This window comes from Eucalyptus grandis, chromosome 7 (genome assembly GCF_016545825.1).
Source record: "Eucalyptus grandis isolate ANBG69807.140 chromosome 7, ASM1654582v1, whole genome shotgun sequence".
Classification (NCBI taxonomy): Eukaryota; Viridiplantae; Streptophyta; class Magnoliopsida; order Myrtales; family Myrtaceae; genus Eucalyptus; species Eucalyptus grandis.
In genome coordinates, this window is record NC_052618.1 from 37053871 (window position 1) to 37080468 (window position 26598).

A 26598-nucleotide genomic window follows, 5' to 3' on the forward strand; every position below is an offset into this window, starting at 1 on the left:
TACACATTGATATTTGTGGTCCTTTTAATGTTTCATCTTTTTATAGAGATTGTTATTTTATCAAATTTATCGATAATTCTCCACGTTATGGTTACAATAAATCTCAATTAGTAAATACGCTTGAGGTATATTATAAAGAAATGAGAGGCAATAAGATAATAAGGTCAAAAAGATGTTGTCAATATTATGGAAAGTATAATAAATCAGGACAATGCCCGTGTCAATTTGCTAAATTATTTGAAAGATATGGTACATGTGCTCAATACATGATGCTAGGTACACCATAATAAATGGTGTAACAAAAAGACGTAATCGTACTTTAATTAAAATGGTTAGAAGTGTGATGAATTCATCTTTGTCTTTATCTTTGTAGATATATGAATTAAAGACTTCTAGACATTTATTAAACAAGGTCCCTAGTAAGGTAGTTTCAAAGACTCCCTTGAAATTGTGGGTGGGAAAGGAACCTAGTTTACTACACCACACAAGCATCTTTGGGGTTGTCTAGCAGAAGAAATAATTTACAATCTACTTGAAAAGAAATAAGACTTTTGAATGACCAGTGATTACTTCATTGATTATGTAGAGAAATGGAAAGGGTATAAATTTTATCATTCTAATCATAGTATAAAAATTGTTGAATATGAAAACGTTAGGTTCATTGAAAATGATGACATCGGTCAGAGTGAAAAAAAATGCGTGATGTTTGCATTCAGGAAGTTAAGGTGGAAGTTTCCATACCCTAAACTTCTAAAGTTGTTGTTCTTGATATTATAATTCAACACAACAATAATCAAGAATAATAAATAAATGAGCAAACATCCTATAATAAAAATATCAATGTTAAACCTATTGTAGTTGAACGACAAAAAATAACATTAAGGCCCTGTTTGGTAACCATCCAAACAGGGCCAAATTCTGATTTTTTGTTCCCAGAATCAGTTTGGGCCAAGAATCGCGTTTGGTAAAATTTTTGTTCCCGGGAACAAATTTGTTCTCAGAATCAGTTTTGGACAAGAATTGAGAATCAAAAAAATTATGATTCTTCATCCGAGAATCAAAACCAGAATCAAAAGTGCGGAGCCTTATCTCCTCTCTACTCTCTCTCTCTTCCTCTCGTCTCCTCTGCTCATCAGTCTCATTCTCTCCCTCCTCAAGAACGGCGACTGCTGCTCCTCCCTCCTCAAGAACGGCGACGGCGACAGCTGCTCCTCCCTTCGCAAGAACGGCGACGGTGACTGCTGCTTCTTCATCGTTGAAGGGCGTCGTTCAAGGTGAGTTCCCTTCTATGGGTGGTTCGGCGTTTGCGACGGGTGGCGCTCGCTCGGCGAGCGACCCCTAGGCCCGAATCGGCGGGCGCCCTCGCCGATCTGGCCGAGGGCGAGCGATGCCGAATTGTGAATTTTGCGATTCCTGTTCCCTCATTTTCGCTTCTTCTTCTTCTTTTTGTTTCCTTTATTTTTAATTTTTTTTCTCTCACTTTTTGATGATCCTGTCTTTTCCTCTGCATTTGCTATTGGATTTATGGCGGACACCGTCTTCGCGACCTACTCCCGGCTTCCCCTTCTTCTTTTCCTAAATCTTGGGAGGTGGCTCGTCCCATTCGGCTCAACAACTTCAACCTCTTTTTTTTTTTCGTTTTCTTGCAGGTCTCGTCCAGCAGCGTCAACCTTTCACGCCTTCCCTCCAGCTTCAACGGCACTCCTGTCCCCACCGGATCCATTTCCTTCCAGTTGAGTCTAATCTTTCCCTTGCTCCTGTTAAATTTGCCACTCCCAGTTTTTGTGGCCTCTAGGAACTGTCGTTGACACTATCTTTTGTCCCGAAAAAACAAAAATTGATAGGAAATCCTCTGTCAGGAGCATTTAGCCCGTTAGAGCTACCGCTGTTGATGTGCGGCCTATTGTTCTAAGTAAGAATCCTTGTAGCATATCTCAATTGGTTTTTAAAAATGGTTTGATTGGACCGGAGTCTGAGGGGTGATGTTGTCGTGCACGATCAGATGGCAGCAACAAGACAAAGATTGGAATTAATGGTATGTTCCGGGGCTGATAGGAGTTATGCTAAGTGGTTACTGTGCTTTGCCTGTAATCTCATTCCATGCGAAGTTGTGTGCTGGTATATTTAGAGGGCATTCTGGAATTGTGTTTTAACAGATACCATAGGGATTGCAAGATAGGGGCTATTTGCAGCTGTTCTGCATATATCAGCTCAAATAGAAGAATGTCTAGAAGAATATGTAGTTGTTGCACGAGGTGTACAGTTTAAATGAAATGGGTCTGGTGGAAGTGTTTTTTGAGCGTGGTGGCATTACATTCGTGCAGGATTTGGTCGAATCGGAAGATTGGTGCTTCGGATAGCAACCGCTAGGGATGATATCGATGTATTAGCTGTCAATGATCCTTTTATCGATGCTAAATACATGGTATGTGCAGTTACCTTTTTTTTTTTTAGTGCAAATTACTTAGGGGTGCATGACAACCCAAAATTTCTGTTCCGAAATAATTTTTCTGTTCTAGACACTTTTCTAGAAGAGAAACTGTTTGATAAACCTATTCGGTTTTTTCTATTTACGGAATAGATTTATATTCCGAAATAGGTTTGGAAGAGAAATCGGAAATAGCTAAAATTTTCTCAAGAGAAATCGAAATAATTTCTCTCACTAAACCCTAATTTCGGTGAGTCCTCCTCATCTCCTCTACGTCTTTGCCTCCTCCTCTTCCTTCGCCTCTCCTCATTTTATTAAAAATAAAAATAAATAAAAATAAATATATTCATTTTATTCATTTAAAATAAAAATAATTTTATTAAAATAAATAAATTATTTTTATTTATCATTTTATTTTTAGTTTATTAAAAATAAATTATTTTTATTAAAAATAAACTTATTATTATTTGCCTTGAGTGTTTTGCCAAATCAATTTTTATTATTTTTATTTTTATTCATTTTAAAATAAATTTATTCATAAAATAAAATAAAATAAAATAAAATAAAATTTATTTTTATATTTTTATTTTATTTTTTTATGATTTATTTTATTTTATTCATTATTTTTTTGTTACTAAATCATTTTTATTTTTGTTTTTATATTAAAGGTCATCGGTCGTATTGCCGCCACCGCCGTCCGAAAGGAAGAAATTTTGTGTCGTTATCAAACGGTTATTTTCTTAGAAACTTTTCTAGAAATAGAAATAGAAAAATTTATTTCTGTTCCGAAACAATTTCTGGAACAGAATGGTTGTCAAGGAAATGTCATGTGGCTTCCCTCCTTTACGTGATTGAGTGGTTGTTGGTTATAGCATTACTGTTGTGTCACTTATGTGGTATATGAATGTTTTAATCTCTTTTATGTCTGTTATTTGGTAGTGGACTTGGAATATCCATTGCAGTATTCTAAAAATTTCTGATTTGCTGCTAGTCTTGTTTCTGCTTTAGCTTAGAATTGGAAAATGATTGACTTGACCATTTATTTAAGCAAGCCAGATTATTGTTTTTCTTCAATAAATGTTTCATAACTTAAATTAAGCTACTGCTGACTCATCCACCACGCTTTGGTGAATGTTTAAATCAGCCTTCAACTTAAGACGCATGAGATTTATCTTTTCCCATGTCGGCTTTGCTACCATATTAATGTCTACTGCTCAGGGTTACCTCATTTTGCTTTGCCTTTTGAAAATCACCCTAAGATAAAACTTATAGCTGACTCTTGTGGTATTTGTGTATAATTAGCAAGCCGAGAGAATTTATAAGATGTGACAGCTTTGGAATTTTTGATCGTTGGAGGGATATCGCAATACTTTATAGCAGGTCTGCTCCTTGAGGAGATACAGGAGATACTGACATTTCTTTCATCGATCTGTCCAGGCTTACATGTTAAAGGATGACTCTACTCATGGAGTTTTCACTGGAACGATCAATGTTATAGACAATTCCACCTTGAAGATTAATGGAAAGCAAATTAAAGTTGAAAGCAAAAGGTTTTTTCTTACTCATCCAAAAGACTATGCTTGTAGAAAGTTCTCTTTTGCAAATATCAACCTCTAAACTTACAGCAGGAAGGGGTAAAGTTTGATATTTCTTTCTTTTCAGAAATCCAGAAGAGATTCCTTGGGGTTATCATGGGGCTGAGTATGTTGTTGAATCCTCTGGAGTTTTCACTACATAGGACAAGGCTTCCGCACACCTGAAGGTCACTATAATAATTTAATTTGCTCTGTGCACGCATGCCCGCTGATTATTACTGTAGGCTGGCCGCCAAGAAAGTGGTCATATCAGCTCCTTCAGCCGATGCACCTATGTTTGTGGTTGGAGTAAATGAAAAGTCATACAAGTCAAACATGGATGTAGTAGATGATACATCAAATGAGGAAGCAATGGAGATAAACATGCTTCGGAGAAGTATTGCAAATCAAATGGCAAGGGATTACAATATGCCAGAGATTCAATAACTTTATGTTTACGACCTTTGTAATATTGTTTTTAATTATTGACTTATCAAAGCCAATATTCAAAGTTGAACAATGGACTACGTTACTTCATTATTCATTTATGGAATGATAAGTTGTAGTGATGAGTTTTTCGTTAAAGCCTTTTCTTTGTTTCAAAGAGTCATGTTGGTTTGAAGACTTTCATCTTCTTAAATGTTGGGTGTTCGGTTTTGGGGAAGGGAATATATATATATATATATATATATATAGAGAGAGAGAGAGAGAGAGAGAGAGAGAGAGAGAGAGAGAGAGAGAGAGAGAGAGAGATATTGGCTAAATTAAAATTAACATTCATCCATATTAAATTCAAAATGGATTAGATATTTAATCATATAAAAGTAAATATTAATTGAAAATGAGAATCACCATGATAAAAAAAAAAAACTCTTATTTAGATATAAATAATATTGAAATTCTAATAAGAAAACCAAATTTAAAATAACAACAATTTTTGTTTTTATTTTTATCTATTTTTTATTTCTATATTTTATTTTAATTTCTTCCTATTTTGAAATAAATATTTACTGTATACAGAATACATATTTAATTTTATATTATAATTTAGTATTTATATGTATTACATATTTTGGGGATATTAGTATAGTTTATACTATGGTTTATTATTTACTATTTAATAAAAATTGATTAGTTAATATTTTTATTACTTAGTATAAAAATATAATTAATCGAGTGAATGGTTTATGAAAATTCAATATCAAATTTATATTCATATAAAAAGGTAATTAAAAAGAATTGGAATATAAATTTTATACGATTCCAAACGTGTTTTTCTTTTTTCTATTCCGAATCGAAATTTTATTCGTTACCAAACACATTCTTTTACTCGGAATCGGTTCCCAGAACGAATAAAAAATAATCATTTCTTGTTAGAATCATTCCAGGAACAGAATCGTTCTCAAACGCGCCCTAAGAAGATCTCAAAGAGAAAGGAGCTTAGTTATTTCTAATGACTTTGTGATCTATCTATAAGAGTTAGAAATTGACTTAGGAATTAGTATTCATCCAGGTTCATTTCTACAAGTCATGTAATGTGATGATTCAACTTAATAGTTTAATGCTACGGAAGAAGAGTTAAAACTTATGAATCAGAATCAAGTTTGGACTATTTCTGCAACAATCAAAAGCCTGAGTTTATTGCTTCCTCGAGGATATTGTTATGGACAAAAAGTATGCCTTAATTGCTCTTGTCGTGAATAAAGCAGGAAGAATTACAATTCTCTTATTATCAATTTCCACATTATCAATTACATTATTGCTAATAGAAAGGACACCATCAGCCTTCTGGAGCAACCGTGAGCAACCCTCGCCCTTTTTCCCATGATATTTTCTTAGCATTGCGGTTAGATATTGTCTCGGGGCATCTAGGCACAAGTTCTGTTTCTATCATACTGTCCAGTACGTATGCTGTCCGATGCTTAAAAAAAGGCAAGAAGAAATTAAAAGACATTGGGGTTGATGCTATCCTAACTATAAATCTTGTTTCGTGAGAAAATTAGATTATTGTATAGAATTATGGATGATGCATCTGGTGGACAGTTTTTAAAGATTCGGTCACAAAGTATGGCCAATACTTAGACCATCATATGGCCCATTTTTCGAATAATGTCCCTTGGGACCAAGTATACAATCTGATAATGACTATCTACTTCTTGACATATGAATGTATCAATATACATGTACACGTTTGTATGTATATACACGTATGTGGAAAGAGATATTTGGATTTTAGAAAAATATGATGAGGACATTAAATGATGCTGGGAAGGTGGGGAGATTCTTGAATATAGTAAGATGATGAGATGACTGGAAGATAATGTAGGGAAGGCCTTAGTAAATGAGTTCTACCAAGGTTTTATGGAAAAGGACATCATGTAGTTGTCGAGACACAATGACTACTTCGGATCCATCACCATCCCAAACAAAACCCCCCACCTAACTCTCTTGAGCATGCATGCATGTTATTTATGGCCACACAGATATCTTATCCTTCATTTCTTCCCTTTTCCTTCTTTCGAGTGTAGTTAACAAATGCCTACGAGTCACTTGAACCGAAATGATTATAATTTGGTGCACTGAGTGCGTAAAAAAATCATCAAACAACAAGATTCAGGTGCCAACACAGATCTAGCTTTTTCTTTTTAAGTAAGTGAATTTATTCCACTAATGCACAAAAACTTCCATTTCATGATTGCTATTGTAACATATATTTTACATCAGCGATGGTTCAGTTTTCCAAATATCAATTTGTTATAACATGAGAAGAGTCGTACTCTTGAAGTTCCAAAATTTCTATAAATGGTCACTTTCAACAAAGTTTATTACTTTATATTTTTTTTTTGTGTACCTAATTTCGGAGAAGTTTCTCTAATACGGACCGTTCTGAGTGATCATATGCCTAAATATATAAATTTTCGAATGCTTCCAAAGACGACCTTACAAATTCTCATTCCGTTAATCTAGAAAGACCAATGCTTATAAAAATCGTGTGCAAAATGACAAATCCGTTTGGTCCTCATCTCTGAATTCCCCATCCTCCCATTTTTGTCATTTTCTTTTGTCAGGCTTATCCTCCCTCCCTCAGCATTATTGAACCAACAAATCTCACCAAACTCTCTTTAGCTTTTCCTACCGTCCACTCTTTTGCTATCTTGCGCACCGAGCGCAGTCTGCGCATTGCCTGTCGAGTAGGGAAGATAAGGAAGAAATGTCACTTTTCCCAGACAACTACTCATGACTGACATCGGCCGCACTTATGCTCGATTACAGTTCACGGATGTCTACATTATTGGAATCCGAAATCGTTGGTTTCTAGAAGGATTACCAACATTATATAACCAATCGATCTTGATTCTTTTCTTGGCTAGAAAACTGTTGATTTGTTTTAATTAAGATAATGACTTCTTTAACACGTAACTCTTGAATAAATATTGACTTTTCCCATTGTGATAGGAATTATATTGATTCTAAACTTTTGATGTCAAATATGAGAAATATCGTAATGATACGTCAACAATGTGTATTTAAAAACTTCATTTAAAAACTTCATTTAAAATCGGCAAAATTAGTTGAGAAGTTGAAGATTTCTAGATGAGAGCTGGAATTTACACATTTGAATTTTATAAATTACGTGCGAACTGCTTTGAAATTTGAGTAGATATCTATGATTTTGTTTATGAATAAACACCGTCCTTGAAGTTTTAAGTTCTTCTATTGTAAATTTTACAATCACGGTAAGTCAAAGACAGTAAATTTTCAACTTCTTATAATGATTTTCCAAAGAAAAAGATGAAGCGAAAGGGATTCAATATTTTAATTGTGAGAAGAAATTTTTTCTAGATGTTAAATTCAACAAGACAAAAGCAGCAGCTCTGATCTGGGAAAATATGAACAAACATGTCCATTTATTTTCGTATCCCTATGTCATAACCTAAAAAGTGTGACTTTATTGAATTGAATTAATTCATTGCTGATTGCCAATAGTCACAATTCAATATTTAAACACATCTCTTCAGATTCATAAGCATTAAATAAATTAAAATGAACGTCAAAAACTTCAATATCTTTTGTTTCTTTTTCTTTAAATTTCCTTCAATTATTTTCAATTGAACGATTCGTGTGGCCCAGAGAGAAATCAATGCGGAGATTCATGTGGTAGGTACGACTGACAGAAGTGATTGATGCTTATATATTATATATATATATAATTATATATAGAGACACACACATGTATGTATATATTCATTGGCTACATTTTTTCCCTTACACGAACCAATGGTTCAAGTGTCCTGCGGTACAAAACAATACGGCAAGCATTAAAAAATCCCCCGGGACCGGTTGATAAAGGGGCCCGCCGCCGCAATGCGGCCACGAGGGCCACGTCGGACCTGGGGTCCACACAAAAAGAGAGGGAATCGGAACCAGAGGTAACAATCAACGGCGGGGTCCACTCTCCTCACCTTTCCACTCTTTCTTGAAACTCTTTTCTCTCTCTTTCAATTCAGATTGCAACGTTTTAGCAGGTTACTGGCTATTTCCACCGAAAACAACAAACGATGACGACAATAATAATCATCGGGGCAGCGTTTTGATGCCAAAGTAACATGTCTTTGTTTGTGTTACGTTGACATGAATTAGATGAGTTTAACTTGTACTTTCGATCCTTTTTAATTACTAGTCTTTATTCGTCGATGCGTCATTCACGCTCATCATTTTATCTCTAAATTGATATTACTAGATTTATTAAATTGAATTCATGTGATATTATCTAGTACTTTTTAGAGCAAAGTCTTGATTATCGGCCAATTTCAACTTTGAGTGTTAGCTTTTTAAGAGGAACGAATTTGTCAATCTGGAATTAGCCTAAATTATTACATATTCCATAAATTTGCTGGCCTCTCAATTTTGACAAACTATGTCATGAGGCATACTCTCATGCACACATAAGATTGCATAATTGACTTCTGTACTTACATGTGATCTTTCAATAAGAGGGGTTTATTTCAATAAATGCACATCCCACAAAGCTTTCATCTTAATATTGTAGATAAATTTCAACTATCATTAAACCCATATATTGTATTTTATCTTTATATATAATGCAGTGATTGTACTTCATTGATATAATTAACTATTAGGAAAAATTTCCATTTAAAAAAATATATATATTTTCTTTCATACATTGTGCATCAGTTTGTGGTAAGAATCACAATACGCACCCTTTATGCACAATCATTCCAAAGAACCGGTTCTTGAACAATATGATTTTTGCTTAATGAGTTTCATTGTTTAAATTTTATCTCCTTGATTGTAGTAGAACCCAGTTAACTTGTATATATGAAACTGATCGATTATTATGGATTAACTAAAGAACAGTAGCTAATGTAGGGTGCAAATTTGTAATAGGACATCACATAGCTTACAGATCAGGACAAAAGTGATTTTATTAGGGAGAGGATCCAATAGAGTGAAGTAGATGGGACCCGCACGTCACGGTCACATGGTGGGAATCAATCTCCCAGTTATCTTGATGTCATGCGATAATTACTCTATTGATAGTGAGACAAGCAATAATCTACGATAAAACCAAACCTAATCCCGACCAAAATTTGTAAAGAAGAGAGAGATTGGGGATGGTTAACCCTAGATAAGCTTCCAAAAATGTCTCTACCTAACCCCACATTAAAAAAGAGGACAGAGAAGGGTGGAAATGTTGAAAAGCGACACCCTTTTTCCACGTAGCAAAGGGTCTTTTTATTATTTTTGGATATTGTCAAGAAAAGGAAAAATGAAAGTATAGCCACCAACCATTTGTCCTTTTGCTCTTTTGTTATCTCTTCCTTTGATCGCTTTTATAATGTTGGGGAGGATTCTTGTGTTTCTTCTTTTAGCCGGAGGTTGTTTTTAACAACATAGATAGGTGCCTCTCCCTTGTCATTTGCTTTCTGTACCCTAAATTTTCCCTTTAATAAGAGGTTGGTAATACATCCTTATGGGGACAATCACATCAACTTTTTGTAAGGTGGTGTTTCCAGGTATCAATCTAGAAGTACAAGTGATAATGCCTAGCAATTAGATGAGTCAATATAGTCGGACTTCAGTGGCATTAATCACAATTAATTTAGGGTAGTTTCCCACTAAAATGGACTTAGGTCCCTTGACCTAGATTTGGTACCTAAATTTTGAGGGCCTTTGTATGTTACGAAATTCACATTTACAAGGTGTTTAAGCCATTCACTTAAGGTTCATAAGGCAAAGAGTGAGCATCACTGGTAAAATTTCATCAACATGCTTTGATATTTTATATGAATTTTGAATTCGTTTCAAATTAATTTATTGGGTCATAAATTTAAATGATTCTTGAATTGTAAGTCCCAAAGTGGTGAGCTTATTCAAGTCAAGCTTGCCTATATTCTTTCATATATATATATATATATATATTTCTAAATATAAAGTTTATATGACTTTTTGTTAGTTTGATAACCTTGAAAGGGGATTAAATGAACAATGACCATATAACTTTTCCATGTGGTAAATGTTGACCCGCGCATCCACAGATAAAAGCTTTTTCAAATTGTTGTACACCTGCTCAAATTCTGCAGTCTAATGATGTAAACAATACTTTCCGTTAGAAAACTAAATTCAGTGATGAGCGCCTATTTTTAGCAGTCGTATCTATTTTTTTTTTAAACGCCACCATGAAATATACTCTTTCTATAATTAGGGAATCTCTCGTGCAAATGATTTGTTTTATTAGCGGTGTTTTTAGTACAAATGGAGCTTTCAAGATAGGCGGAAGAGATCTGACCTAATTTAACTACGTAGGATGCTCCTCACATTGATAAGGAGGTCTAACCTTCCCACTTTACCAACTTTTGACTTGGTGACTAACCTATGGACTTCAATTTGAGTGTTATTAAAGGACGTGACCATCCTAATGTTTGGTTAAAGGGGTTCTCTACATGTAATAGAAAAGAGATCTACCCTAAAAAAATGAAAATGATCTTTTTGATGCATAGCATGATCCAAGCATGTAACTTTTCTTTGGAAGAAATTGATAATTGGAAGATTACATGATGCCAAAAAACTCACACAAAATTTCTACATTAGAAGTCACGAATAAGTGCAAAATCAATCCTTGACGTTTTGGAAGAGTGGTCAACTAGATGCTTAACATTCATTTTGGTCAATTAAACCCTTAACATTTGATGAACATGTAATCAAGTCCTAAACTCGCTGTCTTATGCATAAGGATGGGAATGGGGTAGCGCGAGGCCGTGATTGCCTTTCCCAGCCCCTTGCCCCGTCGCGTGACATTATCAGTGTCCTCCTCATCTCCATCCTGTGCCCTGCATGAGGCTAGGAGGAGAACCTAATCCTCACCATTACAATAGGCATTGGGCCCTATGTCCCCATCCCGTTTGCCCTGTCTGGCTTAGAGAATGCATTATCACTTGACATTACAAAAAAAATTACAATAATATTGTATAGATATTCATCATGCTCATATAACAATCTTGTTGAGCACATTTTTTCACCTATAAACAGATTTACAAAAGGAAACATGTGCTCAATCTACCAACACATTCACATTTTGCTCTGTACGAGTTTTGCACTAAAAGAATGATATGTAGTCTTTGTAGTTCGAGTAGTACTGTACTACCCATTATTTGGGAGATTGTGAGTTCAAAGAAGTGAAAAAATTCGGAAAGGGAAGGCAAGTGGAAAAGATGAAATTTTTTTGGTAACTAAGTAATAAAAGGGGCAACTTTTTATGCTTGTTTTGCCATGCCTACTCACGTGGAAATCTTATATTTCCATCAAGATACCACTTTTCTAGTAACGTGTGGACGTGAAACTGAGAGCCGTATAAGATTTCCGACATCGAAAACCTACTAATAGTGAGCCTAGAATTTGATTGTGCCATTTTTAATATTGTAAGGATTCAATTGACCAATAGCCAAAATTTTAAGACATGATTGTGTACTCATCTCAATTAAAATTCTTTAGAAGCTACAATTTGCAAACTCAAGATTAGAGTAAGGGGCCCAAATAAAAATAAAAAAAAGTGAAGGGAATACCAATCAAGCTAGGGTTTGTTGGGGTTGGCTCATGGGATGAACTGGTAAATATTAGGTTGGTCGAATTATGGTGCTAGGGATAGTTGTTAGTTCCTTCACGCTTTTAATATTACTTTTTCGTTTGTGCTTTTATTGCAATTGTGCAGGAGATGGGCTACCAACCACTCCATCCACTCTATCATCTCCTCCTCTCACATCTTATCCAATTCCTTCAAATGGAAAATGAAAAGGATTTTCGTTTTTTTTTTGGAGCCCAGAAAAGACAATGCTTGTAAGGTTTTTGTCGCATGATGAATCCCTCTCTTAACGCCAGGGCGGGGGGGTGGTGGTTTGGGTTTTGGGGTTGTGGTGGCGTTTAGTCAAGAAGGATTTGACCTTAAATCGGATGAAAACTACCAGGTAATAATGATTATCCACTGTTCTATGGAATCCTTATCTAAAACTAAAACCCTTTTTTGTCCCTTTGTTTATACTTATGAAAAAGAACGATGGTCTCCAAAGTTGGTAATAAATCTTTTAGATTTAGGTCTTGTTGGGTGAACTGGGCAACGGATTCAGGGGCACAAGTACTTGATTTTTTTTTTTTTTTTTTTTTTGGGTCGAACAAGTACTTGTTGTTCAATATGTCTTTTGAGACATATCATTGTCATGTTTTTTTTTTTTTTTTTGGGGAAATTTATCTTTTTCATTGAAAGAAAAAAAATAATCATGCTGGTCTCTGCAGATATCTGGTAGACGTTGGTAGCTAGCAAACAACCACCATATTAATTTTGTGTCTCCCTCTTTTGGTCTTTGAAGAAGTCTTAAATCATATTTTGAAAAGGTCTCGATTTTTTCATATGGGAAAAGTTCGACATGATATCACGGAAGTAAAGTCAAGAGCAGTCTATTATACTGAAGATGTTATATCCTTCATTCATCTCTTTAACTGGTAATATTTCTATTTAACCTATGAAGTCGCTATCAACCAGGATCCCAAATAAGAATTTAGAGAAAAGGGTAAAAGAGAGAGAGACAACAAAATTAACAAAGAGATTTCAACTAATAACAATCTCTGCCTCATCTCTTCGCTGCACAATTATCCATCTTCTTCACCAAAATTCAGCTCCTATAATCCAAAACACTTGCCTTCAAGCCCAAGAAGTCATACCCAACACTAGTTTCACTCTCGATCACCCCAACACTGCATCTGCAATTTTGGCTATTTTTCAACCCCAAATTACACTCCAGACACAAATCACTTTTCCTACCAGTGAATCTCAAGAGTGGCTCAGGCTGATGCAGTTGATGAGAAGGAGGGCTGATTCCGAGCTCGAGATTCAGGTCAGGACACCTTTCTCGAGCCGACGATGCCACGTCTGCCGACTCTTCTAAGTTGCACATGAAATTGAGCTCTGCGTTGTTCTTCATCTCTTTGATCTCCTTAGAATTAGCAGCAAAAGAAATGGTGGGCTCGTCATGGTGATCTTGTGCGGGCTCATTGATCAGCCTGTGAGTGGCCGGATCGATGCCTCGGTTCAAAAGCTTCCTCCTTATGTGCGTGTTCCAGTAGTTCTTGATCTCGTTGTCCGTTCTCCCCGGCAAACGCCCAGCAATGAGCGACCATCTGTACAACAACCCAGGTGGACAATAAGTACAAATAAGCTAGATGAAGTTGATTCACAAGGAGATGATGAAGCAGGTGCATAATCTTCGGAGGAGGGTCTGGTTCGATTCAAAGAGAAAAAAGAAAAAAGAAAAAAAGACTGTCTAATCTCTACGTGCTCATCCCATATTTAAGTTAGGTATAAGCTATGGGGGGATGTAGAAAATAATTGAAAACTGCAGTGGAGCTTACTTGTTACCAAGAAGGCTGTGCAGTTTGATGATGATCTCATCCTCTTCTTCGGTGAAGTTGCCCCGCTTGAGGTCCGGCCGCAGGTAATTGATCCACCGGAGGCGGCAGCTCTTGCCACAGCGGAGGAGGCCCGCGGCCTTCGGGAGCGACCGCCAGCAACCCTCGCCGTGCGCTCTTATGTAGGCAATGAGCTTGTCGTCCTCCTCCTTGGTCCATGCGCCCTTGTTCGTGTGAGCCTTCTCGCAGCAAGGAGACCTTCCCATGTGGTTGATGTTGTTGTCGTTGATGATGATGATGGCTTATGATGATGATTTTGAAGAGAGAATGTGAACAAGAATTTCCCTAAGTTGGACTAGAGAAAGTCTGTAGCTAGCTGAGCTGTTTGAACTGTTGTTCTATTAGTAGTAGAGACCCAGAATGGTGGAGATAGAAAACAAAATGGTAGATAACAACAGGTTTCTTTCTTTTTCCCCTAATTTCTCTTTTGATATTTTCACATTGCACCAAAGAGAGAGAAGCTGGCCCCATTGTGAGGGATCAACTTGATATTTTATAATCTTGACCCTCTTGAGAGAGAGAGAGAGAGAGAGAGAGAGAAAGCTTCTAGATGAGAGTTGGTGAGACAGGTAGAAGGAGTGGCCGGTGACTTTCTCTCTTTCTCTCTCCGTGACGATAATGGGATCACACAATCACATTGAATGAGCTGAGAAAGAGACTATTAATAAGTAATAACTGGAGGGTAACCTTTCAGGTAGGTGTAAAGCAAAGGGGTTTAAAGTGAGGGGCCCGGGGTGTAATAATTGTGAGATCTCTTTCTCTCTCCCTCCTCACTTGCCTAAATTTTGAACAACTTCATAAATAATTCAGTTAGCTCTCAAGATCTCCCCCTAACTCACTGGACAAAGTGTACCAGACTCCATGACCCAACTCGAATAATTATATCGTGTTGGTGGAACTAACGCTCTTGGTGGGTTTCTTCAAAGTTATACCATGTATTGTCCCTATATGAGGCCAACTTAGCCCCAGTCCACCATGTTCATTTCTTCAACTAAACCAACAGGGAACAAACGTTGGATTTATGGGGTCTCCTCCTCATCGGCTATTTGCCAAACCTTATCAGCTAGATTGTTGGCGGTACATTCCTTAAAAGACCATTGAAGGATGGGTACAATTGATGTGCAAAATCGATCTACTAAGTTATTTGGGTAATTGTATTGCGATGTCATAACAAGTGATGCTTATTCAAATGTTGAATGGTAGTTGACCATATCGCTTTATAGATCAATTTTTTATATCAATTTTAAAATCTGCGATATTATTTTTGAATATGATGGCTCCTGTATATTACTTTTGTTGCTCTTGCACATTTTATATTAGTTCCCAGGTATGTGTTTCCCAACGTCATCAGCCAAGTGATGGACGGAATATGATTTTCTTCTCCCACCTTTAAATCTAAAACTTTTTGCACATACAAATTTCACCAAAACTTTTCCCCTAGATTGCATATCGACCCTATAAGCCGATGACAGCTTCATTTGCTCAATCGATCAAATCATTTCTTGTCTTGTACTAAAAGAGATGTGAACATTTGTTTAGTGACCATGCAAGACTATATAATATGATTAATGGAGCGGTTCACAAGGAAAATGATATTTTAGAACATGAATATGATATTTTAGTTCGTTGGTTGAGGTGGCTTTTGGGAAAAAAAAAATGTCGTTTGGCTGCACTTTCGTGCATATATGTGCTTTGGATCTACTTTGGATCTTAATTCTCACCATGCATATGAGAGAGAGAGAGAGAGAGAGAGAGTTTCTAGAAGATGGAAACGAGGGGTTGATGACAGCTAGTAAAAATATATGTTTGTGATTGTAGCTCACCTTCCACTTTTCCGGTTTTTCCTTTTCCCCAACTCCTTTTGGTTCCAATTTAGGCCCGAAGACCACCCCCCACAAAAAAAAAAAAAAAAAAAAAAGCACAGCCGCAAACGAATTTGTATACGTGCACAAACAATTTTAAAAGGAAAACCATCTTTAAAAGTAAGGTAAAAAATAGAATGGTTTAAAAGTATAAACCAATCGTAAGACAATCGATTCAATCTTAAACTTTTCAATTATATTAATGTAGTTCTAAATCTTCTAACGATTTGCTGTTTTAGTCCTAAATTTTTGGCCAAAACGACTACATTGACAAAACATCAAAAGATTTATGATTAAATCGTCGAATCCTTTTTTACTCAAAAACATTTGGCAAATCATCAAAATCTTGAGAACTAAATTGGCACAACAACTACAAAAAAAAAAAAAAATTGGCACAATTAAAAGGTTTATGATTCAATTGGCAAATTATTAATGGTTTATGACTAAACTTGTACAATAAAAAGGTTTTAGATTAAATTAGCCTCCGTACAATAAATTTAAGACTTTTTTTGACAATTTTCCGTATAAAAAAACTAAGGCTTTATATAATATAAGTAAGGTAAAAAAGCAGGTTCTCATATAATGTTTTGTTTTTTTTTTTTGGCTAAATTTGATAAAGAGAAAAGATATGAGCTAGAGATAGGGAATTGAGAAATTAGATCATACCTCGTTGTTAGTGTTACAATTGTTCAATTGGAATAAAAGTTTGTTATCTTGCAAGCATCTCTCCATAACATAAACCATTCACATGTATCATTTGAATATCCAACACAAAATCCTGAATCAATAGGTGACAAGAGATGTGAATATATAAATAGCATAGAAACCACGTAGACAAGCGAGTCAGATATCTTTAGATCTTCTGTCATGCCCAAATCGGACTAAGAACGACATGTTGAATTTGAGGAACGAGGAAGTTTCAACAAACGTTGTGTGGGTCAAGTGGATGGTAAGAGTTAAGGATGATGGGGAGGGGTTGTTTTCAAGGGGACGCAGAGAGAGAGAGAGAGAGAGAGAGAGATATTGCTCATCTGTTGTGTAATAGTGAGCCTGAATTTTCACCTATATTGCTCATCTGTTTTGTAATAATGAGCCTAAATTTTCACCTACCTTTTTACTCTTTTTCGAGTGTCCATTTCTCGCCTCAACTTGCCTCACTTTTTTTTTTTTTTTATGTTAATTCCTCTTGACAGGTCCTTCCTTTTCCTTTGGAAAAACGACTCATCAGAAACTTATCCATGTATCCATATCTCCTCGTTTCCATTTCACCAGTCCTCTAAACGAGGATATCCAGGCGAAATTCACATGTAGGCAACGGAGAAAAACTGAAAAGGTTTTGTAGGTTTTCTCTGGTCAGCTGATCTGTGGGCTGGGGATGAGATGAAGGTACGCAAAGAGAGATTAAAACCTTTCGCCATGTATATCTAGAGAAGCGGTATCCTCAATAAAACCTTTTGCGATATTCACATTCCGCGAGTGATTAATTTACCAGGTGATTCTTGAATTAACTCAGCAAGGATGAACTCACCAGATTGTTGGATTCGAGGATCATCGTATGAGGATCACGGGGTCTTGTCTGCTAGAAACAAACTGCTTGTATGCAAACTGCGTTGGCGTGCTTTAACACTTTTCAGAACCTTCGTAATACAGTTTAGCATCATGGGCCTGTGTCCAAGAGTAAAAGATTCTAAGGCATTTGGTTCATAATGAATCGAGGTAGGTAGTAGCATACCTGTCTCTGACTAAGATTACGTGATATCTTCACCTTTAATTGGTAGTTTCAAATATATTAGGTTGATATTTGCTCTTATTTTTCAAACGTCTCTAGCGTTGGCATTCCTATAAGTCTCCATAGAAGCCGAAAGTGATGCTTTTAATGGTTCACGTATAGGGCTTTGGGTAATATGGTATGCATGTGCCAATTAGGTGTGGGACAAGACCATGGAACTGTGTCATGGAACTGTCCCATGGACCCATACCTACTTCTTTCACTGTCCTTTCCATGTGGGACTCCAGTCGGTTTCAATTATGAGAGAGAAATAGATTGATGTTCAAAAAGTGACGACTTTTTAGTTGCATCTTCTTCCATAAGTTGGTTAGAATAGAAGTAGACATTATCGGGTGCACGCGATCTCATTATATCTTAGTCTTTAGATTATGGAGCCCTACACAGAACTTGCAAAATAAGAAGCATTCAAATACATTAGACTCATATGCACTCCGTTGACATAAAAAGTGATGAACTTTTGGTTATTATCCACACGTGACAGACTGAGTTAATAAACATTTCGTTAGAACAATTAACAACTTTACAATAGAATCATTAACACAAACTTTTGTATGTTTCCTCAGTTTCCCTTTATTAATTACAAGTACTTGTATTTATCTTTCCTTTAAAATTAATTGTTCTTGATCCTTGTTACAAAATTTACTTTTCTGTCCAAATTGCCACTAAACTCGATCTAATAAAAACCAAAGGTTAACCTTTGGTGTAAGGTATTTCGCCAATTGGATCAGTTCCTGATGAAACACACTCGGGACATCAAAAAAAATTTCAACCTATATACCCACTCAGAGTCTTAGCCTATGAATCTGAAAAGATACATCCGAAAACTGTTTATTTTTTTTTTAAGCTCACTCTTTCTCCTCCTCGGCGTTAGGGTTTTCTCACTTCCCATCAATCCGCCACCCAACCCTCCTTTAGCGACATCCCTGAGGGAGACTCTATCCCTCCCCCTCTCCCTACCTTTCTCCCTGTCTCTTTATCTCCTCTTCTTCAAGCTTTCTTCGTTGATTTTGCGGAGTTGCCATCGACATCCTCCACCGAAGTGGAGAGTTTTGTCCTGTGAAACCAGAAATTTGAAGCGCAAGCACCTCCGAAGAAATTGCTCTTCCAAATCCGCTTGCTCGCTCCGATTCCAGTGCTTGCTCCTTATAGTTGTGCCCCCCGCAAGTCTTTGAGACTCCTTTGTTAGCTTTCAGCAGCTGGCTTATCTGAAAGTGATTCTAATGGGCGAGAATACGTACATGAACGGGTGTAGGTTGGAAACATGTCCATATTTGTCTGATTGGTACTGACCTATTTTTATTTGTGATGACCTGTATTCAACCTAACTCATTAAAACCCTTACCAATAGCCTCAACTCCTTCATTGGAATCAATTGGCATGTGTATGTGTTAAGTTTAGTAAGACTCAATTATAATTTTTTTTTTTTTGGTAGATGAAATTGGCATTTGCTTCATATTTTTGAAATAGAAAATTATATCTGAAAATATATCTTAACATTGTAAGAAAGATATATATTTTCCACACGATGGTCTCTTCTTCAAATAAAAATTGGTTTGCCACTTTGTTGTCTTCTTCATATATGTCAAGTACACAATTTAAAATATTTTTAAGAAAGAACCTTAAAAGGTTTTTAAACCAATTTCTTAAGGTATATTAGGAAATCAGGGCATTAACGATGACAAAGGATATCGGAAAATACTTTACCAAAAAAAAAAAAAAGGATAAAAATCTTCATCAGTACTTCTCAAAATTAAGTCCGCCATGATTTTTTCTTCTTCCTTTGTTTTCGGTTCACAAAATCGTCACTAAGGCCTCTTCCTTTCTTTTCAGACTTCCAATTTTTATTTTCACTCTTTTTACAGAAATGGGTTACAAAATTGATCTAGCTCGTACCGACTCTAGCCCAAATTCAGACGGGCTTTATTTTCTTTACCCATTCAGACCAGAAACAGAAACTAAAATTCTGGAAAACTCATATATTACCTGATCCATTGAAAATGAATTAAATGGTCAATTTATAGCCTAAATTGCCACCTTTAACCACCGATATGTATGGACGGCAAGAACTCATGGTATCCTGTAATTCACTATAAAATTGGGTACGTCGAACTGATTCCATCGATGATAAAGGATAATTGAGAAAAAGGCTTATTCACCTTGTTTGAGAGGAAACAGATGACCATATAAAATTGCATAGGACTCTTGGAATTCGGTCGGAATTTGCAATGTATTTTATGTCCTTGTACTTTTGTTTTCATTGGCCTAAGTTGTCGATTCCATGTGAAGCGTTACAGTTTTAAGGCATCATAAAATTAAAGAAAGAGATATGTTTGCCGAGATCAACATGGACGCATAAGCACAAATGCTGGATCAAAAACACCATGAAGCGTATTGGTTTCCAATGGATCCATGAGCAGTCGAATAATCAATGTGTAAGCGCAATGGAGAAACTGAATTCTTAAGAATGAAAGGAAAACAAAAGAGAGAAAGGTAGGAGAAGAAGAAATGGAAAATTAAAATTGATGAGAAGCAAAATTAAGGCGACACTAATGCGGTCTATGCAGCTATGTGACAAGTTCTCAAACTTCTGGCCTGGACATCTAAAGTTGAGTGGAAGGAAAACAGGAAAAGGCAAATGGCGCAGCATCCAATTTCAAGAACACATTGCCCAATTCAGATAACCACTAGAGCCGAGGCTTTGAACCGGTTGTGAAGCTGATCTTGACCCATTTTCCTCGCTGATCTTCACTTGTGCTTCTGAAGTGCTTCTGAAGGCTAGCTGCATCTTGCCTGGATGGCTAACGTCTTCATGATGTCAGGACACCCGTTGTTGTTCTTGTCGAAGAGCGCTCTGTCAATGGGAACTTGGCAACTGGTTTTTCCCAAGCAATACTATTTAAAGAAAACCAAAGCACACTGTCAGATCTATGAAAATTTATGCGTCTCCACGTAAAACTTATGTTTTTCCCTCATTGATCCACATTTTGCTGTCTTAAACACGCCAAGGCTTTCAGCTAAATATGTTACTGATGATTGTGTTTCTGGCTAACTACTGTTACAAATGATATCGATTTCTTCCAACAGAATGGTTAAATGTTTACTATTGGCATCATCAGCTAACTGCGCAAGCCAGTCAGATCAATAAATTTATCGGCAGTTAGAATTCAAATGGTTTAATGTTTTACCAAACCTTGATTCTGACGAACCAAACAATGCTTTCCCACGCTAATGTGAGGAAACTTCAACTTCGATGAGAAAGTCCATAGCATTGTTCTTAACATTCAAAAAATTGTGGAAGCGAGTTATACCTGTTCAACCACCTTCTTGGAAATGGAAGAAGTGCATTTTCCAAGTGAAAAGCTTCCGCAGATACCGTCTGGATCACCAAAGCTTGCAAACTCAATAGCAACGATCTTCTTGTGGTTTGAGCACTTTAAGTTAGCCGTCGGCTTCACATTATCCACAACGGGTCTGATGTGGCTGTTCTTTCTTGCCCATGACTTCACGTGGGGTGGATGGTTCTCAGAAATGAAGCTACAGATGGTATCTCTGTCCACAGTGAGGATCTCAATTGACTGAGGATTGCCTCCTTCTTCATCCAACACGACCATGAGATTGTCACTTGGTTTAATGAAGGACCTTGGAATATGGTACCTGGTAACAAGCAAATTTAGGAAGCTCGTACATCTCTTTGTATGGGAGCTAGCTAAGGAGGTGGTGCACCAGCAAATGCTTACTCTGATTGAGATGGTTGCAAAAGAGGAGTAAGGTAAGAATTCCAGAAGCGGCCAATGCTTTTGCCGTTGACCCAAATCATTCCCTTGCCCAAGTTAGGAAGTCGGATAGCAAGGGGACCGTCTCCTTCGGGAGCATGGAAGTATGCCTGCATTCAAGATGATGCGGTTATGTACATTATTCTTGACTGATCAAATCGATTGATAATTTTGAGCAAGTTCTTGAGAACTTCAATTGATTAAAACTACTGTGTTCGATATCCTGGTGATGTCTCTGAAATAAATTCTCTATACCTTGTACCAAGTAAGAGCAGGGCCGACTCCGTTTGCCTTTTTCCATTGTACCCGGTGCGATCCTGCTTGTGTGTATGCACGGACCTTTTCCCCGTCCAAGCCAACCTTCAAATTTTCCAATTTAACCATAATGATCATTTATGTCTTGATACCTTTTTCCTCCTTATCTCATCCAAAAGACAATTCTTTCATCGTAAGATAGGATTGGAAGTTTCTTCAGTACCTTATGTCCCCAGCCATTCAGTGTTAAATCAAGAGTGCCAGTGTTCAAACCAAGGATTGTCACCAAACGAGGCCCAGCAAATTTATGCTCCATGTATGCTCCGCTATCCTGTGTCAACCAAAGAAGATATATTGATGCCTATTCTCAGATGCTTTAAACTATGATGCTAGAAAAAATGCTAGGTTCTCACAGGTAATCCAATCGTCATGCCCAGCAAAGATATGTAATTGGTCCCTGGCTTCAAGTTTACAGCTTTCTGAAAGACAAAGCTCTTCTCAATGTGGCTTCCGTGGGCCGTTCCTAAGAACCATTACAGTGTTTCACAATAAGTCAATCAAGATCAAGGCAAACCTAGCCACTAAGAATTTAACTACTATCTTTCTGTTAACTTACCTATGTATTCGCCATTTACAAACACTTGCATAGCATGGCCAAGACTTGCTATCCTTAGAACAGGAAGGATATCTGTACGCCTTGGTAGATCTCTTGGGCTTATCTTAATGCTGAGGTCACAATTACAAGAATGTGTCATTTTTTGAAAGTGTAATAGAGTTGGAGATGCATAAAAGTAGAGGAGTATTTTTCTCAGACAAATAAAATATGATCTTCAAAAGGCTAAGGTGCTTAAGAACAGCATACCTTGTTGTAAACCAGGCATAGTCTGTGGTGTCTTTTGTCAACTTGTAGTGCTCAGCTGGGATCTTAGAATCAACTGGTACTTTGGCAATGTCTGGGATGGCTTCTCGGGACATCTCCCACTTAAGGTTGTCTGTAACCTTTGATCTGCGGAAGTTCCTTGCATTATGCTGTGATACAATCTGTATTTTGTGACAGAAATTTCCATTAAGCATTTTAGGATTGCAAATGCAATCTAGAAGGTTAGAATGAACTAACTGGAGAGCTTTATTCAAATATAGTGATACACTGACAACTTGTCATGTAAAGAAAGAGACAACGTCACCGTTTGTGTATTGTAAACCAGAGTCTTGCAATCAGGGAGGATGCTAATGGAATGAGGAGGCAAATAGAAACTTTCACCCCTGAACTCGGCAACTTGTGCTATTTTGGTGTGGTTATTAGTCAAGAAAGCAGCGCAAACTTTGGTCCCTGGGATCTCAAAAGTTAAGGCCTGCATAGTATAATTGTCCAAGTTAGTAGGCATGTTCTTCCTTCTTCATCTTCTAAAACTCGAGTTTCATAAGTACCTCAATGTCTGCTCCAAGACGTTGAACGCTTGGGTTACCCCACAACAATGGCTTCCTACATAAACTCAAAGCCTTGTGCACGTCCCTGAGATGGCTCCATTTGGGTTCCCTCTGCAAACCTAAATAAAATTAAAGGTTATTACGAAAGAAGCTTAGTCTTTGACCATAGTGAATTTTTTTTTTTTTTTTTTTTTTTGGGTATTCCTACCATATTCATCAAGTGGAGCTTCATCATAGTAGCGGGTGGTTGTGAAAACAGCACTAGTTCTGCCGAAATTCGTACCACCATGATACTGCAAACATAGTTTATGAGTAAATCACTGGGGGCAAGAATGCTATCAATGAAAAACAATAAACTTCTGATCAAATGTCATAAGGAAGTTTAAACAACATCATACCATGTAATAGTTGGCTAAACTCCCGTTCTTAGCAAAGAAACGAGCAACGGAGAAAGCAATATCTTCCACTGATCTTTGGGATGGTGGATCTCCAAATACTCGATACCTGCAATCATTCAACATAGTTGAGAAAGGTGGGAACGTTAGCATCGCTTAAAGTAAAATCTTGGAAACATCGGTGCTTACTGAGCAGTCCAGTTCTCTGTCCAGAGAATTGGCTTGTTCGGGCTGTTTGGGCCAGTGAAAGTATCACCACAGTGCCTCCCGTTGCATGTATTTATCTGATAATACGTCCACTTTAAGAACAACATAGAAGTGAAGCATACAATAATGTTTTCTTCTACAACAAGGAGCCAACCCATTCCCGTGAAAATATGGCCTCATACATTTTACCCAACTGACGGAATTTCTAGGTTTGATTCATTCTTGAAAGACTTTTTGTCATAACAAAAGGAATACATCATATACATACCACAGGACCGGGAGCATCCTTTTGCTTGCACATGATCCATGGAACTCCAATATTAAGGCCAAGAGCCATGTTTCCTGCCCACTGGACATACCGGGTGCCTAACTCTTTATAAGCGAGTTGAATATGATTGTACTCGTTCTCAATCTGCATCACCAAACATGAATATCGGACAATTATGGAAGCAAGAAAGAACGGAAAATTCATATAGATGCTCCAGGCAGGACAGTTCACGATGCTGTTGGAAATATACCTGAGCCAAAATAATGGGACCTCCTTGGGAAGCAAACAATTTCTCTTCCTTCATCATGTCTATGATTTTCCTTACAAATTTTTCCATGTGGTACTGATAAATGAAAGAGTAGATCACATGAGTCAACCAGTAGATGTCACAACAAGGTCTATTCAGGTTTGGAGCAATGTATTACCTTGAATGGTTCATTGTCCGCACGGAATGTGATGTTCTTAACCTCCCTCAGCCAATATGGAAGTCCTCTGATTAAGATTGAAATATTGATGAGATTTGTCCGAGAGAGGGAGAGAGAGAGAGAGAGAGAGAGGAAGCAGAATTGTACCCGTGATTCCATTCGGCCTGTATGAATGGGCCGACTCTAAGGGTGACGTACATGTCATGCTCCCCGATCATCTTAATGAATTTCACCAGATCATAGTTTCCCTCGAAATTGAACTGCAGAAGAAATATGGATACGGTTGATTAAAATTCGACTGGCGACATGATTTCATGGAATCAAGTTTGTGTAACTTCCGGTCCAAATCACCTGGCCTTGAACAGGCTCGTGAGCATTCCAGAACACGTATGTCTGGATCACATTCAAGCCTCCATGCTTTGCCTTGCTAATAAGGTCCGGCCACATCTGCATCCCGATTGAACAAGAAAGAAAAAGAAAACCCATTAAACTCCACAAGGGATATACTTCAAACGAACAGCCGAGTTCAATGGGAGGAGCGGTTACCTCGGGGGTGCTCCGAGGGTAATGGATCGAACCCGAGAAGAGCAACTCTCTCTTGCCATTAATGATCAGTGACCTCCCATCATAAGTCACTCCCTGCACCTTATTCCCGCTCTTCTCGGTAGCTGCCAACAATACCGATGTGGACAGAAGCACCGCCGCGAGTAATTGGCCCAGCGTCGCCGACATCATTCTGAGGAGAGCCCCGCGAACCGATTTTTCCTCTCGGCCGGAAGTACGTAGAAGCACGGAGGAGAAGATCAGGGATTCGGAGCGTCTCTGGAACCTCTTCCTTGCAAGGACGAGGTGCCAACGACTGCTTCTCGGCAAACACCTGAGGGCGATACCATAAGAGGACGGACTGAGGCAGAGTGATGACGGTTGAGAGGAAAGATCGGAAGTTACATTGGTCGTTGTTGGTCGTTGTAAAGATCCTCTCTCTCTCTCTCTCTCTCGCTGGTTTTTAACTCATCTTATTTGGACTTGCTTTTGGACATCTCTCTCTCTCTCTCTTCACTGTCCGTTCAATTGAAGGTTCAATTGAAGATTAGAAGGTCTAAATAAGCAAAGACAACGGTAATTCGAATCTGGCGGGTGTGGATATGTTTGACGAAGATCCTCCTGCCATGCTCTGGATAGTCCAGCCAATGACATTGCGCCACGTCGTCCACAACATTGTGGGGGAAGCCTGGTCGATAGGCTTGAATTCTCTGTTGCAATGTTCGCTTCTTTGTCGTTTTAGTTAGCAAGGTTTATTGAGGTTCATCTCCTAGGTCGATCCCCGTTGTACGTTATTGTATCCTAAATGATTGCGATCGAGATATAAGGTAATGACCAATGACGAACAATTTATATACGTTCATACAAGATATGAATTTGGTTTTGTGATTGTTGAACGAATTCATCTCTTGCAATCTACACGTTAGAGAATTCATGATGAATTACTCAATTAGATTCCTCTAGTTGCATTGATCAGGTATTAAGTTCAAAATTCTTAGATTGTTTAAATGAGATCGACAGGCTTAGCATCTTGCCTTTTTATTTTTCTCCTTTTTCGTCAAGTAATATACAAGATCAATTTTTGTATACTAGAATTACTTAACCTCGTAGTTGGATCTAACTTGCGGATTATCCACATTAAGACCCGAGGATCTCTAACGATTTTGTCAACCGATTTGAAAAGAGCTTTAACTCTTTTCTGTTGGCCATTACGATGCCACGACATGATATCTGATATAGGCTGCCATGCAATATCGTCATATCTTTGACTCCTACTCAGCGTCAAAGGGTTCCGACATTTTATATCCTTAAACAGTGGCAAATTTTATTTCCATAGTATATAACTAACAATGCAATTAATAATCTACCCTTGAATTTGATATATTTGAGGCACAGGTGCGAAGATTTAGTTATCTAGAGACCATGAAACACCTTGTAAGCTCCATAAACATGTTAAATCTAACCCTTTGTTCTATATAAGTAGCCTTGATCTTTAACAATTTTCATGTCAGGGGGACTCCGAAAGGGTGACCTCTTGTTCCTACGGGAAATGGGGTTTCAATTAATTATGCCAATCATGAGGTTAAAAAGATCATTATTTTGGGAAGAATGTATTATAAGTGCTAAAAGTTGTATACGGTACTCATTTTAGTGTCAAAATTTTTTTTTTTTTC

The 26598-nt window shown here is 37.3% G+C and overlaps 3 protein-coding genes across 6 annotated transcripts; 1 reads left to right on the forward strand and 2 right to left on the reverse strand.

Annotated features, from left to right (window-relative positions):
• The first annotated feature begins 1014 nt into the window (after positions 1-1014).
• LOC108960055 (glyceraldehyde-3-phosphate dehydrogenase GAPCP2, chloroplastic-like) lies at positions 1015-4555 on the forward strand. Of its 4 annotated transcripts, XR_005552785.1 has the most exons (7): positions 1095-1274; positions 1650-1732; positions 1845-1912; positions 2003-2035; positions 2325-2425; positions 3866-3978; positions 4091-4550. XR_005552785.1 is itself a non-coding variant. In XM_039316545.1 (5 exons), the coding sequence occupies exons 1-5, from the start codon at positions 1039-1041 to the stop codon at positions 4164-4166; spliced, it is 669 nt and encodes a 222-aa protein (XP_039172479.1). In that variant the 5' UTR covers positions 1015-1038; the 3' UTR covers positions 4167-4555. The 4 variants fall into 4 exon arrangements, 2 of the variants coding, with proteins under 2 accessions (XP_039172479.1, XP_039172480.1); XR_005552786.1 differs by lacking the exon at positions 2003-2035; XM_039316545.1 differs by lacking the exons at positions 1845-1912; positions 2003-2035 and having other exon boundaries at positions 1015-1274; positions 1590-1732; positions 4091-4555.
• Positions 4556-12975: 8420 nt separating this feature from the next.
• Positions 12976-14579, reverse strand: LOC104453423 (myb-related protein 308). The gene is made up of 2 exons (XM_010067969.3): positions 13924-14579; positions 12976-13692 (listed from the first exon to the last, which is right to left on the reverse strand). The coding sequence occupies exons 1-2, from the start codon at positions 14184-14186 to the stop codon at positions 13188-13190; spliced, it is 768 nt and encodes a 255-aa protein (XP_010066271.1). The 5' UTR covers positions 14187-14579; the 3' UTR covers positions 12976-13187.
• Positions 14580-20406: 5827 nt separating this feature from the next.
• Positions 20407-25036, reverse strand: LOC104453424 (beta-galactosidase 13). The gene is made up of 19 exons (XM_010067970.2): positions 24929-25036; positions 24734-24829; positions 24530-24642; positions 24383-24449; positions 24208-24300; positions 23958-24101; positions 23672-23766; positions 23486-23591; positions 23296-23380; positions 23088-23206; positions 22844-23011; positions 22522-22700; positions 22276-22385; positions 22073-22182; positions 21883-21990; positions 21660-21764; positions 21369-21514; positions 20940-21285; positions 20407-20523 (listed from the first exon to the last, which is right to left on the reverse strand). Exons 2-19 carry the CDS (start codon positions 24827-24829, stop codon positions 20407-20409), a joined length of 2307 nt encoding a protein of 768 aa, XP_010066272.2. The 5' UTR covers positions 24929-25036.
• Between the last annotated feature and the right edge of the window lie 1562 nt (positions 25037-26598).